General features: G+C 40.1%; 1 protein-coding gene across 1 annotated transcript in view; it reads right to left on the bottom strand.

The window, feature by feature from the left end:
• EXOC4 (exocyst complex component 4) overlaps nt 1-17689 on the bottom strand; it is a 414930-nt gene that overhangs the window by 330020 nt on the left and 67221 nt on the right. The window contains exon 7 of the mRNA XM_052789476.1: nt 14655-14832. Within this exon, the coding sequence (XP_052645436.1) occupies nt 14655-14832 (178 nt within the window). The remainder of the gene's footprint in view (nt 1-14654; nt 14833-17689) is intronic.

Below are 17689 nucleotides of genomic sequence, written 5' to 3'. Positions count from 1 at the left end.
GGTAGACAATCTGGGAGTGAAGCTGTGCCTGGGAAGACAGGAGGGGTGGAGGGAACATGTTTTGAGATTTGATTTTATTTCTCATTACCCTACTCTGGTTGACTGGCAATACATTAAGTTAATTTTCCCCAAGCTGAGTCTGTTTTGCCCTTGATGGTAATTGGTTGAGTGATCTCTCCTGTCCTTATCTGGACCCACAAGCCCTTTGTTATATTTTCTCTCCCCTGTCCAGCTGAGGAGGGGGGGAGTGATAGAATGGCTTTGGTGGGCACCTGGCATTCAGCCAGGGTTAACCCACCACAATGAAGCCAAAAACTCTCAGGATCATTAATACAGCACAATATTGTGCATCCAAAAGAACATGTCCTGCCTAATAGATCACACAATAATCTTACACAGACCATGACGAACTATTATAACTTGTGCAGGAGACTGTGTTTCTATACCATGAATTAATAAGTGAACCTTTAACTCGGTATTTAAGAAAATTGTTAATTATATAGCTCACAGCAAAACTAAATGCAAAAGAGAAGAATGTTTAACAAAACCTCCAACCGGAACCCTTCACCTTAAAAAAGCACCAACAGAAAATACAAGGCTAGCACTTCCCACTAATCACAGGAGGCCGAACTCTTGGGAACGTGTAGCACCTGTTACAGCACACAATGAACGATCCACTCAACATTACAATAAAGACTTCTCAAAAGGCAGAACACACTTTTGTGACCTTGGAGATAAGTCTCATAATCTCATTCTCATCTGCACCCGCAGAATCCCTTCACTCGGGTATTTGATGTTTGGATTTTCGTTCCAATGACTTTGTGGAGAATGTCAATACATGTTTAGGTGGACTGTAAGAACGAGGAAATCATTTTGCTTCTGCTGGTGTTTGACTACAGAATGCATTTAAGCCTGTCAATGCAAAAATTCAGATTAACATCTAGCTAGTTTTCAGAAAATGCAGTATATATAAAGCAAAGGGAATATAGGCATAACAGTAGATATGAAGCACAAGTAACAAAGAACATTTCTCAAACTCAGTCTCTGAAGAATATTAAACCAAAGAACACTATGCTGAAAGAATCATAGCTGAGAAAGGGAAGTGGGATTTGGGAATACAAGGACCAAATTCTAACCTGCTTTATACAACCTGCAACCTCAGAGAATTTAAAGGAATCACACAGGTTGCGATTAAGGGAAGACTGACTTCTAAGCTGCCATACAAATTTCTACAAATCACATCATCTGATCTGCATGTACTCAAATGCATTAAAGTACCTGTTGCACTGAGATGCAGAGGCTTTATTCATCCTTCCAAATAACTGAGGTACTAAGATTTGAAAGTCACAACTTAATTAGTATAAGCATAAAAAGAATTACAATTCTACTTTAAGCAAAGCACTAACTACTTGCTGGTATGACAGTCCTGTCTCGAACGACACCACGCATGAAATTAGTGATGGAATTCTCTCTCCTTTAATACTACTTCCCGCTACAAAGCTGAATCAGAAGGATGTTCAAATTTAGACTGCAACATGACCTTTTCCAGGGCCTTGGCCTACCTCCACACCAAAAGCAGAATCAAAACCTAACCATGCACCAAAAATTATTTCCACAATTTAACTGTTGATACAAGTGTCCTATCTCCTGGAATTTTATTTTGTTCAGTAATCCTCTGAGTGTGAAGGCAAAAGTGCAGATTATCTGAAACATACTTACAAATCTATTTTCTAATTGCCCACGCAGTGGATGTTAAGATGAGAAGAACTGCAAGGCGTGCAGGACACTGAAAAAAATCAAGAGCGTGTACTTTGCAGAGATGGATGCCTCAAAAATACGGCACCTCAAAATTGGTCCCATTGGAAAGAAGTGTCCTGTACAAAAGGTTATCCAACTGCAATTGCCTTGCAACACAGAAGGAAGCTGAAGCTTCTAGACCAAAAATATGGCTAAGTTGAAAAAAAAAAAAAAACAAAAATCTACAGCTGATTCTCTTACACAATACTGAAGAGCTACAAGCAACGTAGTTTTAAGAACATACCGATACAAACATAAGCTGTTGCTTTCCATGGCTGGAATTGCAATAGCTGAACTGTGTGTCTGATACCACACTGCAGACAAACTGAAGAACATCACTAGCTTTAATCGCTACTCAAATGCAAGGATCTGTACATATTAACAAGGAGATATTAGCATTGCTTTTACTGAGATTACAGTTTTCAGAACACTCTCCACCGCAGTCGTCACCATCCACAGATCTTTGGTGATGTCTTAATTTTTCCACATTAAGACCAAGATGGGCTCTAAAGGAAAGACACCATTGTGAATTAAGGCAAATTATCAAGAGAGGTTAGCATGAGAGAACAATTCAAAGGCACCATCATTTATCACTTTGGCAGGTAACGTGGCTGGGAAATGCAGTTTTTCTAACAGGGCACCAGGCATGTGACACACTGATTAAACAGCAAGGGAATATAGCACCAAATCATGGTAATAAAGTGAGATCATCCTTTTATTGTGTCCTAGCTAGCCATGTGTAAATCTACTGGTTTATTTCATTGTCCTCTGTGAGTAAAAAGGGAAAGATTTTTGATATCATGCTTAAGGGACTGCTCTGATTTACCTATTTACGGAGCTGCTGGGAGGTGTAACTGATTTGGATTATTCTCCCTGTCATACGCAGCAACTTCCAAATGCTTAAGCCTAGGAGAGAAAATTAATGACACGATTAACCTTTCTGCAATTGGAATGAATCTACCAAGTGGCAGACAAGAGTCCTGTTCATGCTTTCATCTTGGGTATTGCACAAGGACATAGGTCAGCCCTTGGAAAAGAGAGGAACCAGCCCTTCGTCCTCCACCCTTCCATTTGACCTCCTGCTCCAAGCCTTTTCCAAAGGAAGTTCAACACAAGACACTCAGCCATCAGCAAGGCTGGGCAAACAGCTCCCCTGTCTATTAAAAAAAATAAAAAGTTACACAAAGTGTTATTTTTCTTGGAGGTTTATCCCCCTCTAAAATAATGTTATTATAATGCAAAATTAGTTCTGGGATTTTCAAAAGAATCTAAAGTAATTAGTTGCCCAATTCCCACTGGATTGCCAAGGGAGTTAGATCCTAAATGCCTTTGGCTCTTTTGGAAAACCCCATCCATCACAGAAATTTATAGGATGGCTCAATAAAAACTACAGAAAAACAAGTACTGAGTTGAGCACATTTCAGAGTTATTTTTATAGCACCTTACAGGGCCCCTCAGCCACTACAACATTGGGAATAGTAGGCACCACCACCAAGTTTTCCACCAAAAGAGCTTTGGGAAACAACATTTCAGCCACAGAAACCACGGTAAAAAGTGATCAGTGACATTATGTTGCACTGTAATACTAAAAATAAAAGGCAATGCTCCAGTAAATAAAAGCACCAGAACCACATCACTCAAAACCACAGCATCTAAACTAAGCACACATGTATTTTTCATTCTCTTCTCCTAGTGCTGCTCTTTGATGTTTTTTCAAGCAAATGCAAAACAGAGGGAGTCCAGCTTTTATTACTGGAAAGAATGAATTAACAATGCAACACATTTTATTATTATTTTAATCAGTTTCCAGCTCACAGCTTCACCGAGAGTACACCAACAATCACAAATTTCTTAGGCCTTTTGCGCTAAATGAGGACCCCAAAGAGCTTTACAAGGCATTTAATTACATGCTAAGAGTAGAATGACTGTATACAGGCCACATTTAATTAACTAATTCCCTCATCTCCCCCTTTTCTCAGGTGAAAATGGGTTTCTGTGCTTCCTAGCATGGACAATGTTACTGTCTTTCCCAGTCGCTTGCGTACAAGCAACAATTAACATCTGGATTCTAGAATAAATACTGCTGTTATTTTTGCACATATAGTCTATATTTTGATAGATATGGGTCTTTCTTGTTCTTCAAGTGGGTCTTCAACGCTGCAATATTTGAAGCTATACATAGGGCTGTGCTGAAGACCCCTATCTGAAAAACAGGGAAGAGAGAAGAAAAAAAAGGGCTCGTCCACAGACTACCAGCAGACTTACGGATGGCTACCATCACTCGTATTTGTTGCATGAAATAGGAAGCTTCAACATTCAGTCTTGCCAACTTTGATCATTGACTGATCAACCATAAATATGGCAAACTAATTGTGTAACATGGAAGTGAAGAGCAGTCTTGTCAAGCCTGGAAGCTCAAGCTGGATGATCGCTGCAGAACAAACCTGCATACGAAACTGATGTGAGACCTACCATCTCTTTGAAGTTTGCACACCAAGACAAAAGGAACACAGATAAAGAAGAGAAGGGAAAGACTACAATTAGGAAAGTCAGATCTTGTAAAAGAAAAATGTTTTCAAGTTGCTCCTCCTTAAAGACTCAAGGTATTTACTACGGGCAGAGACAGAATGAACACAAAAAAAAAGTGCCATCAATATTATTTTTATCACTTTGGGGAAAATGGTGTGGTCACAGAAGATTCTCAGCTTTCTTTTTAATGGTTCCTAGTGGTCAGCTTTTGAAAATCTTCGAAGTTAAATCTTTAAACGGAAGGAATGCATATTTCAATAGTGAAATTTTACTCTCAAATTGGAAAACCCACTGCATTCCTTGGCCTACCAAACCTGTAGGGCCACTGACATCAGGAAATCACGAGGCTTTACTTCTCCCATTCCACATTTGTTCTGGTGTACCAGACTGGCCAGCATGGGGCAAATTGAGAATTAAAATAATCATGTACCTTGAAACAAAGCAGTACTGACTAAATCAATTCCCTTTTCCTGCTTGCACAAGTTCAGCATTTGGACTCTTCTGTTATCATCAAGCTGATTTTCTCCTGATCTCTTTAAACCCTACTTTGGTGGCTATGTTTGGTGAAGGTATGTGGGTTGGGAGTTCCACAGAGCGCAGCCTGCCAGGGAAAAGGGGTTTGCAGAAATACACGATACAGTTATTTAGATTTATGTAAATCCCTGCATGAACTTCCATTACCTACTGCTGGCTCTGGGCCAGTCAAAACACATAGATATACATGTTATGTGGTTAGAGAAATACCCACTAACTGATCACGCAAATCAGTATCCAACTTGATAAGGCAGAGAAGTACGTATTTCACATGTAAAACTTGATTTTTGGTGTTGCAAACAACAAAAGGGTCCAATAAGCAGGCCCATCATACCTTTACGTATCGAGAGCTAAAACTAGTTACTGATTAGTAAACCTCCTCCAAAGAGTCTAAAAGCATGTAAAGCCAACAATAAAATAAAACTAGATTAACTACATGAAACAAAATTGAATTTGATTTTAGTTCAGATTTTTTAAATAGTCTTTTTTGTTCATTTAAAAAAAATGAAACCAGAACACTTATAATAGAGAAATAAAAATCGGCCCATTTCAAAGTCTAAGTCATATTGGCACTTTTGAAGCACACAGCATCGGCACTTGCCACAAAGAAGCAAGACAGAACAGAGGTATGAAGTGCAATTCAGATTTTCCATTTCAGCCACCAGAATAGAGAGAAAGCAGCTTCTCCCAAGTTTCCTTCCAACAAGTCAATTGGCAATTTTTTTTTTTTTTAAATTCATGTTTAGATGTCAAAAAATGCTGACTTGCAATGCCATTACCAGAACACCATTGAGCGTAACAGAAGGATTTGGGGGCGGAGGGAGGTTGGTTGTTCTCAATGTAAGCTGAGAGTTTGTCATTTCCTGCAAAGCACGCAGGCTTCAAGCTCTTCAGCCTCTGTCAGTCCAGAGATCACCAGTGAATCATCAGCCACTTGCTGGTAGTTTGTACATACACATTTGCACAATATATATAGAAGCAGAGCCTGTGTTCTCTTACAGCTGAGTACTTTGGCTAAAACTTGGTGAAAGCCTTGTACAGCTGAAATTGCTTAAGTCAAAGAATAAATGCAAACTAAGTAATTAAGAAAAAATACTGAGGCTGATTCTGTGCTTAAATACTTTCTCACCATGTCCTGTCAGTCATGTACACACCCTCAAGCCTTCATTATCTATAACCAGAGTCTGCACTATCCATTGAAACACTTATGCATATATAAACCCAATGACATATTACTCAAAAAATCACTGAAAGCTATTTGCAGACTTCCTAAATAAAACCACTTCAAAAGCCAGCTGGTCAGCGCAACCATAAAAAAAAAAGTACAAAATAAACAAAATATCAAAGCCTGCAGATCATCAGCAAAACAGTCATCTCCAATTTTTGTTGGGTGCTTTGCATATTCATGTCTTGATTCTCAGTGATGCAGAGCATCCATAATGTCAAGAGAAACAAACAAACAAACAAATCTTAGAAACTCTTACTAAAACCAACAACCTCACACAATATACTCCCTCCTTCTACAGTATCAAACCAGGAACACCAGAAATAATAGAAATACTTCCAAACCTTTCCATTTGTTTCACTCATTCAAACATTAGCTCCCCCATGTGTAAAATACAGAATGGCATCACCCTGGTGAGATCAGATGACTAAGTCACTTTGATGATGAGAAGCATGCTGTGAAGTAGATGTTCCTAAAATGTTTTATGTATACTACTAGTGATACACAACGCATTTCAAAGTGGTGCCTATGTGTCCAGAGCTGCAGCAGCAACAGCTTCCAAGCGTACGTGCGCAGACTTGAAGTTGCCTTCGCAAGTGACAAGGAGCTGCTGTTGTCCCACCTACGGTGTTAGGTCCTCACATACGTACGTCCATAAATAACGCACCTTCTCGTCTTGCTCGGGCCCTGGAACAAGGCTGAGAGTGTGGTGTTGACGAAGAAAGGGAAAGAAGGAACAAAGATGGGGAGTGGTGTAAAGGGATGCATGTGTGTGAACGGAGAGCACCAAGAGGCAAGTAGCATGGCTTGCAGGATGAATGAGAAAGAAGAAATTAATACCCTTGCAGCCCCTTCTGAACGTAACAGATATAACCTTGATAGTTTCTATCTGAGCAGGGCTGAGCTTCTTGACGCACGTGGCCTCAGTCCTAGGAGTTCACTGCTAGGGGCTCACCTGTCTATGAGGAAAAAACAAGGAAAATAGGATAATGCAAGAGAAATTTTAGAAAGGATTTTTGCTAATGAATGCTGTAGTTTCCTACGTCACAAATAATTACTGAAAAAAAGCATGCAGGCCCCCCAAAACAAAGTTGAAATTTCCTATCTGGAAAGAAACAGCAAGAGCTGGTAAACTTCAGGAAAAAAAAAGGTTCTACCTTACGGTTTTGTAAATGTCACATACAGTAAACACAACAAGTACACAGCACAGGAGCAGAAAGGCTTTTAAGCAAAACAGTTTCCAAACATTTCCCTCGGATATCAGCTACTCTCTAACATTAGCAGGAATTTGCCTGCATGAATCCCTCATGCACTGCTGTCAGATTAGACGTCTTGCAGTGAGGACATGATGAGCGTTTGGCCTTTTCCCGTTCACAGTATTTTTATGATGCTAGTAAGAGTACGACTCACTGCCTTTAAAGCTAGTCACATGGGGACTAAGCGTGAAAAAGCTCAGCACATCAGAAGAGACGTGGTTTTATAGTCCTATAAAACATGTCTACAAATGCTGATGAACTACTTGTAGTCTCTCCTAATTCTAGCTGACAGCAGGAATAAAGTGCAGTGGACATTGATAGTAACAAAAAAAAAAAAAGGCACATAAGACCTAACAAAACTGTTCAAGAATCTAGGGAAATGGTTAAAATGAAAGATGCTGCACATATGTGCAGCCAAGTTTCCATTTCTTCTACATCATCCCATTAACCAACAGTTCCAAGACGAAGGCTAACAAGAACAAGCGATTTACAGGCTGGAAATTTTGCACGCTTTATTTAGAATACCCATATTCCTGTTGGCAAACTGAAACACAGACTTCACATCAGGTGTGACGGCCACTTCACAACCTTCTTAGCACTTCTCAGTGAACTTTCAGCTTGCAAAAGAAAGGCTTCCAAGTGACATCACTGCAACAAAGGCTGCAAAAAAATTTCCGTGCTCTCAAAATGTATAAATTAGAAAGCACTTGACAGTGGCCCAGGATTCAAAAGGCACAGGTTTCATTCCAACTGCCAAATATCAGAGTAGGGAACATGTCATTCCTGCGTTCTGTATTCCCAACCTCTTCCTCAGCGCAGATTTTCTCTCAGCCTAACACCTAGCAGAGCTGACTTCTACTTTCACAACTATGCTAAACAGCTTTTTGAAATTATTTACTGATGGGGGTCTTTACAAGAATTTGTGCACCTTTTTCCTCCTTCAGAACACCGTCTAAGTATATGCTTTTAATTTATGTGGATTTAGCTACTTAAATATTTAGACATAAACTCCAAAACCCCTTTAAAACTATAACTTTGCAATTATGCTCAAATATTAGAAGGAAAATCCACCTGAAATGAAAAGCCCTTCAAGTACTGAGCAGCTTGATGCTCTACGGCATGGACAGAAGAGGATGAGTTTTTTCCTTGCTCATATACCTGCAAACATTTCATGAAATGAGCTAAGCTTTTTTCCATCTCCCAAACTGTAAGCTCAGTGACCTCTTCTGCAATAAACTGCACAAGTGAGTGTACACTGTTCAAACAATTCATTTTTATGCAGGGCTTTCTCTCTTTGAACTTTAGCATAAACATTAGTGTTTATGAAATAACATTGGATGAACAGCTCCAGGATAAAAATGACTCTCAAAACAAAAGCTGTTAACGCAGTAGTATTCATGCAAACTTCTATGTCACCATGCTAGTATAGCACAGTTCAGTTAACAAGGACCATTCCTGGGAAAGACAATAACCCAATGTTTGTAGCCCACTCAGCTCTGGACCTCTTCCAGGTACCTGTTACCAAAGCACTTCAGTTATAGTTTTAAACATACTTCACTTCAGCCAGAATCATCCTGTTAAAAGAGAAAACAGATTGATTTTGTGCATTTCTACTTCATACTCTTTGTTTTTAAAAGGACAGTATGCCATTGCTATCTCGTTCTTTGCCCTTCTAGCTGTATAATACATCCCAATGCTATGAAACCTCTCTGCAGTTGCTGACACTCTTCTTCACCTTTTTCAAGGCGATTTCCACCATCCTGAATTCCAAGTGCATCTTCTTAAGAGCTTAAGAAAGGTACAAAATTACTTTCTGTTTCAAAATTTAAGGAGACGACTTGAATTATTAGGTAAGTTGGAGCAAATCTATAAAACATTTTAAGAGAGAGGGGAGGCAGGACATTACATACCTCCTTGGCAAGACCAAAATTTAAAGAAATACCTTCCTGCAAAATAATCTCGTCCCTTCCTAGATTCAGAAAGATTATGCTCTTCCTGAACCATAAACTTTCAGAGAAATTCTCATGCTCTTAGTAGTACATATTTTCAGGAAAAAAAAAAAAAAAAGTTGTGTAACACTATGCTGGATTTCTTAATGCATGTTCTGAGTTCCCTTCAAATAAGAAACAGAAAGAAAATCATGAAGTGACCTACTCTAATTATCTAAATTCCATTTTTAAATATCAACATCCTGGAGAGTAGAATGCTCTCCCTCCCACTTTCAGGCACCCAAGATTGACTGAAACTGTATTTTTCAAAAGCTGCAGTCAGATCACTTTCCTGACCATCATCTTCTCAGATAAATGAGAGACAAGCATTAATGAGACAAACCAGTCAGGAGTCCAAGGGCATCAGTTCCACACACTTAAGTCCATTTAAAAGGAAGCAGAAATACTGTCAGGCACATTATTTTGAGGACAACCGCAAAACCATTAAATTTCTGTAAAGAGACTTTCTGAAAAATAACACTAGTTTAGGTTCAAAATATTACCTGGTGAACTTCCCAAATGCAACAGCAATTTCATATATTGCTCTGACATTTCGACCAGTATTTATGGCATATTAACACTGACATCTCTCGTCCAAGAATCTTATTTTACTTTACAAGTATTAACTGTGTCACGAATAGTTCATCCATCCTTTAAATGGAAAGGTTCAGCAAAAAGAGATTTGGTTACCTATTCCAGGACACACTAGTTTAACTCAAGAGTCAGACAGCATCACAACTGCGGAGAGATTCAGAGCTCACGACTGGACATCATTCTTAAGCTCCAGCTCTTAACATCACAAGCCATTTTAGTAAATGTTTTGCACAGCTGTCAGACCTGTGCTGAGCCACACAGGGTAAGAGCAAAAACCGCCTTGTTTTTGCATGAGCAGATACCTTGAGGTGCCACTCCACACAGCAGCTTAGGCTGATGAAAGCTGCGGTTGCCAGGATAAACCCTTCACTTTCCTTCTTCACGGTGCATTCCTTCTCGCTCACTCCTGTGCCAACACCGACACAGTTCAAGGACCTGAGCAAGCAGAAAGCGCAACCAGCAGAAAATACTTGGCTAAATCAACTCCCTCAAATTAGATTACTGTCAGGAAAATGAGCAACACTGCCAGAGCAAGGAAAGCATCCTGGGCTGCAGAAGAGGAAGAAATGGGATCACAGCACAACTGGCTTAGATCTGCATAGACTGACATGGAGTTGAACCCTCCACACCTTTTCCATTGAGTAACTGAGCACTAAGTGCTGAACTCCACTGCCTTTCCCCTGCTCACATCTGTGCCGAAGAGGACCAATAATTTTCGCCATTAATTCACTTACAAAATCACAGAGTAGCTCAGTTTACAGCAGCAGAGCCGTGAAATATATCTCCAAGTGCTCTAGCAGTCCTCCTGGAAAAGTATGGCATAGCAAATACAGTTTAAGTGCAGCTTTCCTGCGAGATTGCTCACGTTGCTGGCTGCCAGATCTCGCTGCGTACTGCAGAACTACTCCATCTCCCTGCTCAAATCCCACACTCGAGTGCCATTCCTCTTTATAAGGAAGGATATGTCACACAGCCTCTGGACGGAGGAGCATCACATGCAAAGAGAGATGCTTTCTCAATTAACAGTTTCTGGTATCTCCAGCTCTGCAGCAACAGAACAGTAGTGTGTGGGCAGAGAGTAGGCTTCAATTTCTCTTGCTCCGGTTTCCTTATGGTGTTTCAGCAATGTTTAGGCTGCTAAATCACACCATTTTTGGAAAACACCCGAAAGCATTAGACAGAAGACCCCAAAAAAGGAAAGTAATAAATGTCAGTGTCTTCTCAGCAGATAGACCACCAGACAGCCTGCTAAAGATATGATATACATCCCAGAGCATATATGTGATTTTCCCTCTCTTCTGTAGAGGCAAGAAAATAGATACAGACCACTCTCAAAAAATTGCGATCCATCAACTACAAATAGTACCACTACAAAAGGAGAGAAGATCTCTTCCTTGGAGGTAAATAACACCAGCCTAAGCTGATAACAGGATACTGAGCACACATGGAGATGTCTTTGGTATTTTCTCCAGCAGCGGGGTACTGCACTGAGACAAAATAGCTGACAGGGTGATCATCCTATCACTAGAAAGGTGATATTTCTGAAGAAGCTGAATGAACACTGGTATTATTCGGCAGGGACAGATGCCTCTCTCTCACCGCGCTATCAAAGTGCTAAAAAAAGCTGAATGAACCATTAAAAGTTCTGTGCTATAGGTAACAGCAAGGAAGAACCATCACACCAAGTATGAGTGACTGCGGCAGAATGTCTGCCAGCTGTTGGGTCCCCTGGCACTAATACAACAGGACAGAAAAGCCCTTATCTGGGCTAAGGAAACTTGGCCTAGACTGAAAAAGTAAAATGACACAGAAAGACTATGCTGCACCCAAAACCTTCTGCCTTCTTCCAAGCATGTACACCACTTTGCCTTTCACACAGCATAGCCTCCATAATTTGGGATGGGATGACGCAGCATATACATTGAATTGTGCGAGAAAAACTCAGAATTCCTTCATTGCATTGTTCTGAAGCAACTATTCATGTCACTACATCGCTAACTGCCGTTGTAACACAGCTCACAGTTCTCTCCAGCCGAGTACTTGGTCCTACAGTAATTACGCTCTTCAGAAGGATATTCCACCCACTCCTACACTGAAGATCTAAATTAGCTCCATGCACAAAATGCCAAGTTAAAATTTAAACAAGTTTCAAATCTCTCCTGTTGGTACGGCAATATGACTACAGGCTAAGCTGGTACAAGTAAATAACTTCAAACTCTGTTTTCCTGAACAAGGCTGCTCTAATATTTTGACAAACCGATATTTTTGTTTGTTTGTTTTCTAGCACTCTAATACCCAACTCTAAAAGGTCACTCTGTCTTCCTCCTGATGAGTTCAGTATTATTCTTCCATTCTCAGAGAAGGTCAAAAATCTTTAATATCTGCATGTTCAGTATCTAAACGTTGCACAACACTGTGCCACCTACCCAATACTATACCATAGTGCTTCGTGCAGTTATTAGGAAACATTCAGAAATCCAGCCACAAAAAAAAGCTGCTGAAAATAACTCTCTCACATTTCCCACAAAGGACAATTTCCAGCCCACCATAAGCATGCATTATTACTTTTGTACAGAACTATAAAGAGAGAACCTTACTGTAACGTATTTCACATGCAGAGATGCACAATGTACATGTGCAAAAGATTATCCATGTGAATTGCAGTCATGTGATATTTTTCTAGCATGATGAATAAACTTCAATCATTACTATCTGCAGGAATTGCATCGTCTCCCTGATGCACCCCACCACAAACCCACTTCCTCAAAATTTTCATCCTCCCCCAACAGCAGGAACATTTAAATAAACACTTTTAAAACTGAGTTTTCTGCTCCCCCTGCTGCAAACATAAGATCTTCCTCTCAAAAAAATCATCCTTATTTGGAAAAACAGGATAGAAATAATTTAGTCTTGGGATCAAAGGTTTTCTTACACTGTAAGGTAAAAAAATTTTAATCCACTCCAATGAAAAAAACCCCCAAGATTTTGAGCAAAGAAATGGAAGATTTCTTCCTTTCCATGTCAGTCAATGCTCATCTCTTACCCTAAACCAGCAAGAGATTATGGATTTTAAAGTGCTGCCTTTATGCACTGTAAAAGCTCTTCTGGAAGCTTTTCTGACTCCCTCTGACACCCATGCTGTCAGGCCAGTAGCAACAAAACCTTTACAAGTGGGTTGTTATATTTTTCTTGGCACGCATTTTATAGAAAGCTTGGTCAAATATTTTCTCCCCAACACAGAAAGCACATTTACTCTCTATATGTGCACACCTACGCATGCTTCTCTGTAGAAGTTTTATCAATGTTGTTTTGGAATAGCCAGGATGACTCACTCCCAATTTCACCGGTCACAAGGAATGAAACCATCACAAACTCTCACCGATAAGGGGGAATTACCAGCCTTGTCATTCCGCTTCACTGAAGATAAAATCTTGGAGGATACTTACTCCCAAGGCTTTGTCCTCCTGGAACATAGTCTGCAGAACTCAAAGCTCTTAAAAGTTTTTCTAGACCTCATGGATGACAGCAAGACAGCTGGAGGTGCCCCATGCCAAGCCTTTTCCTCACATCCTTAAGTTTAATTCTTCACTTTAACGGGGCCATACAGCTTCAATTCTATGACATTCTTTTGTTTAGAAAACCCATCATTAACCTCTGCCTGGACATTCCCAACCAAGTTTTTGCAAGAACAATATTGAAGGGAAGTGAAAGTTTGTATCATGGAGAAAACTGATCAAGATTTCTTTAATAAAAATACTAACTCCTCCGGAAACAAAAATAAGTGGGTAAGGAGACAGTGGAGGTGATCAAAGGCCCATACCTTACCTTTACCGTGTCCAAGAAGTATCTACATTCACACCATGCACACAGTTGGCTATATTTGTGTAAGCAAAAAACCTCTGTGCATCACTGCACAGTCAAACAAAGCCTTTAGAGCAACAGCTAAATAGACCTGTGCCCTACAATGAAAAACTGTGTTAGAGCAGGAAGCAGAGAGCATTTTTCATCAACAGGCCAGAGGTGGAATGACCATCATAAATCTTGCCACCTCTTGTAAATAATGCCAGGCTCATTTCTTTGACCTCCTCTAGCAAATACTGGGTAAGGTCTACATCTGTGTACTATATATAAAGGCAATTCCAAAATAAATAAATAAAAAACTCTAACGTGCATGTGTTAGCCTCACAGCAAGAATGAGAGAACAGACATGTGACAGATGATAGCTCTGCTGCTTGTGAGAGTCTCAGATACTAAGGTGATAGGCATGGTACCAGAATAAAGCCTAAGCAAGGTACAGCTTTAGTACGCTACAGTTAAGAATAAGAATCAAATAAGAATTCCCTGAAAACATGCTGGCAGCAAGTGCCTCAGCTGACTATAACCAAGCCATAATGACAAGAGAAGACAAGCGATTAGAGCTGTGACACTTTATAAGACAGGCGTGACATGGTAACACAGAACAAAAATGTCACTGTTTGAAAGCTTCTGATAAATCACTTGGTAGGCAAAAGGAATCAGCCTTTCCATACACCATAAGGATGAATCCACAGGAACTTTTTTGCTGATATTTAAGGTCTCTGGAGTTTAACAGTCTGTTATAAATGTGGCCACTTACCAAAAACCAAGACAAATTCCAGCACAGCTGTCTCTTGAGTACGACAGGTATTCCGTAGTATTCTGGTTATAACAGCTGTTTCAATCTGAAAATGTGCCCACCTGAAGGATTCTTACCTGCAAGACATCTTGGATCTTCACCCACACATCAACCATGTCATAGAGCTTGATATCACCATCATACTGGCTGCAAGGAGACGCCACTGTTTGCTGAAGGTGCCCAAGGACAACAGAGTGCGCAGCAGCCACAGCGTTGAACTTGTCAAAGAGAAGCTCTAGCAGTTCCAGCAGTAACCTGCAAACCATCAAGACAACCTCCACTCAGTTTCTAGAAGACACCGTAGGCACAGAGTCATACACCCCATCAGAGCAGTGGGCCAGGAGTCAGAAGACTGCGACCGTGACTTCATATACCCTGTTTTGTGAAAGATGCTGTGTGCAAGCTGAGAGGTCACCTAGCTTCAAACCCTCTCTGTAGGCTTCAGGTGACTGACTTCAGCTGTTAGCAGCTCAGGTCTGGTACCTAAATACTTCTGAGCACCTTCCTTCTTACTCCCTCTTCTGTATCAGAATCACTTACTTTTAATGTATTCCACTTGGTGGTATAGGAAAGACAAATGCATTAGTAACCACGCAGTAACTACACTTCGGTACCATGATATCAGAGACCATTTTAAGTTCCCAGATAGAGCTGCAGACAAGGAGGGAGACTATCTGCTTTTCCCCCAGAAGAAAGTAAGAGTCTCAAGTCAATAAAAATTGACTTATCCATACAAACAGAATACAAGATATTCATGCTGAATTATGAAATGAGTAGTATGGCGGGTTTTAAACAACACGAAAGATCAGAAACCTAAAACATCAAGCCTCATCAACTGTGTCAGTTATCAAGATTTTACTACTATATGGAAGGTGCTACAGCCATAACCTCATCTAAGTGTTACTACACTTTACCTGCTCATACAGCTTCCTTGCTGCCCAATTATTGTAATTAATGTACCTTTGTAAAGTCCTCAATATTTCTTGATAAGGCAATGACTCATCACATTTTTTATTATTTGAGAAAAGAAAAATTCTGATCAAGTTCACTGCCGTTTAATGAGCAATTCAAGTACACATGTAACCCCAACAAAATGTGAAGATAACACTTCCCAAATCCATATGTTAGGCACTTCTAGCTCTGACAGACAGGCTCCATCACATTTAACTGCAGCAGCTTAGGAGTTACCACACGCTTGCTGTGTCTACCCGTCAGAAATTGCTATCCCCAGCGCAGGACAGAAGATCTGCACCAGAACCGGAGTCGTACCCACTCCTTAGCCACCACACTTCAGTCTTCAGTGTTAGTTAACAATCACTAATGAGGTGTGTGTTCATGCCTCAGCCACTTCATTTCGGAGTGCTGAATATCTGCATACATCCACTTTCATCAGCTGTTTAAGGCAGCAGCTGGATAGTTAACTGGAGTAATTAAGAAGCTGTTGCACACCGGCTGCTGTTACCGGCACTCTTACCAGACAGTAAGAGTGGCCTGGCATGATGCTGTGGCTGAAACCACCTACCTTAGCCTACAGCAATCCTGGACTGAACTTCTAGTCTGCAAAGGACAGAAGGTGGCTATTGTTTAAAAAAAATGACTATCAGCTTACTGTGTCCCATTCATATACTACAATTTTACATATATAGATATATACACACAGCATTATACAGCAGTCTCTTGGGGATCTCACATGGGCCGTTCACCTACCAATGATGTCAACTACACAGTTCAAATGGTTAAGCAGAAGAGCACCTTGATTCAATACAAAGAGCCACTGGATAAGTCTGGGAGGGTACAGTGAGGCATACCAGAACAGGTTAAGTGGCGAGATGTACGTCATACTAAAAATAAAGATGTGTTTAGGAGTCATGGTACTCATAAGAAACACAGGGACATTAACACTGCCATACCTTAAGTGACTGTAGAACTAAGACACATACTTAAACAAAACAAAAGAAACTGCTGTGTATGACAATTTTCTTCATATTTAAGAATAGCAACAAATGCCTCAAGAAAAGCATTGTTGGTACTAAGAAAGAAAACACTGCTTTTTCACAGGTCTTTACAAATTTAAGTAAGATGCTGGCAGGGGATAAACAGAAGTATACAGGACATGATGGTAAAGACAGCACCAGAAAAGAAAGCCATTATCAATTTTAACAGTATTACATTTTCAATATGGGAAAGTCCAGTGCAGAAGAAGAGCCATTCACCACCATTTAGGCTTTCTATAAAGCTTAACAACTATCCTGTCCAAGTGAAACTAAGAAGTTGCTATTGTAGAAAGACATAGACAACCTCCTCCTTCCCTAACTGCTGTTAGCCCATCACCAATGTTATCAGTGAAGGAGACAGGACAGTATGCAGATAAGGCTGCCTGAAAAACACCCTCCATCGCTGTTAAGCAAGTATCTTCTCCAACCCACTCTGACATGGGAGAGACAATTATTGCTTCAACAGTCCCAAAGAGATAGATATGTAGAACTTCTCATAGCAAGTGACAGGGAGGCAGCTGGGGCAAGTAGCTGGTCAGCCAGAAGCCAGACAAAAATAGGAGGAAAGCCAGATATAGAAGAATTTGGATAGATGAGGAATTTCACGTTGGAGGAACTTACATACAGCCTTGGTTGAAATGCCAAAAAAAGATAACATTATGGGAGAAAATTAATTATATACCGCTGAGAAAATTTATCAGTGCAAGCCCAACTTCTACTACCATCCCATTGCAAATGAAAATTTAGTTATCTACACACCTCCTTGTTGCCCCAGGAAAGTACAATTTTGCAGAACTGAACTAGCTGGATAGTTTGACAAATTCATTTTTATTGTCCCTACGTGAGCCTGACCTCATATTATCAACTTGTTTATCGAGCCATTACTAAAATAATATTATACTGAACAGAATTATTTGGTTTTAAAATCCAATGTCTTCCTATTCTCATGTTACAGACTGATAGACATGAAACCTCCCCAATCCACATTCTTCGGTGGCGCTAACTACCACGCCATTGCATTTTCCATTGTCAACTAACGTCGTATTTCCACATCTCCCTGTTTTCAAATTAGCCAGGACCTCTTATCTTAATTTTCTTTTCTCTAAAAGTCTTCTAAA

The sequence above is a fragment of the Harpia harpyja genome, chromosome 6, assembly GCF_026419915.1.
Source record: "Harpia harpyja isolate bHarHar1 chromosome 6, bHarHar1 primary haplotype, whole genome shotgun sequence".
Taxonomy (NCBI): domain Eukaryota; kingdom Metazoa; phylum Chordata; class Aves; order Accipitriformes; family Accipitridae; genus Harpia; species Harpia harpyja.
This window is presented reverse-complemented; position numbering and strand designations above follow the sequence as displayed.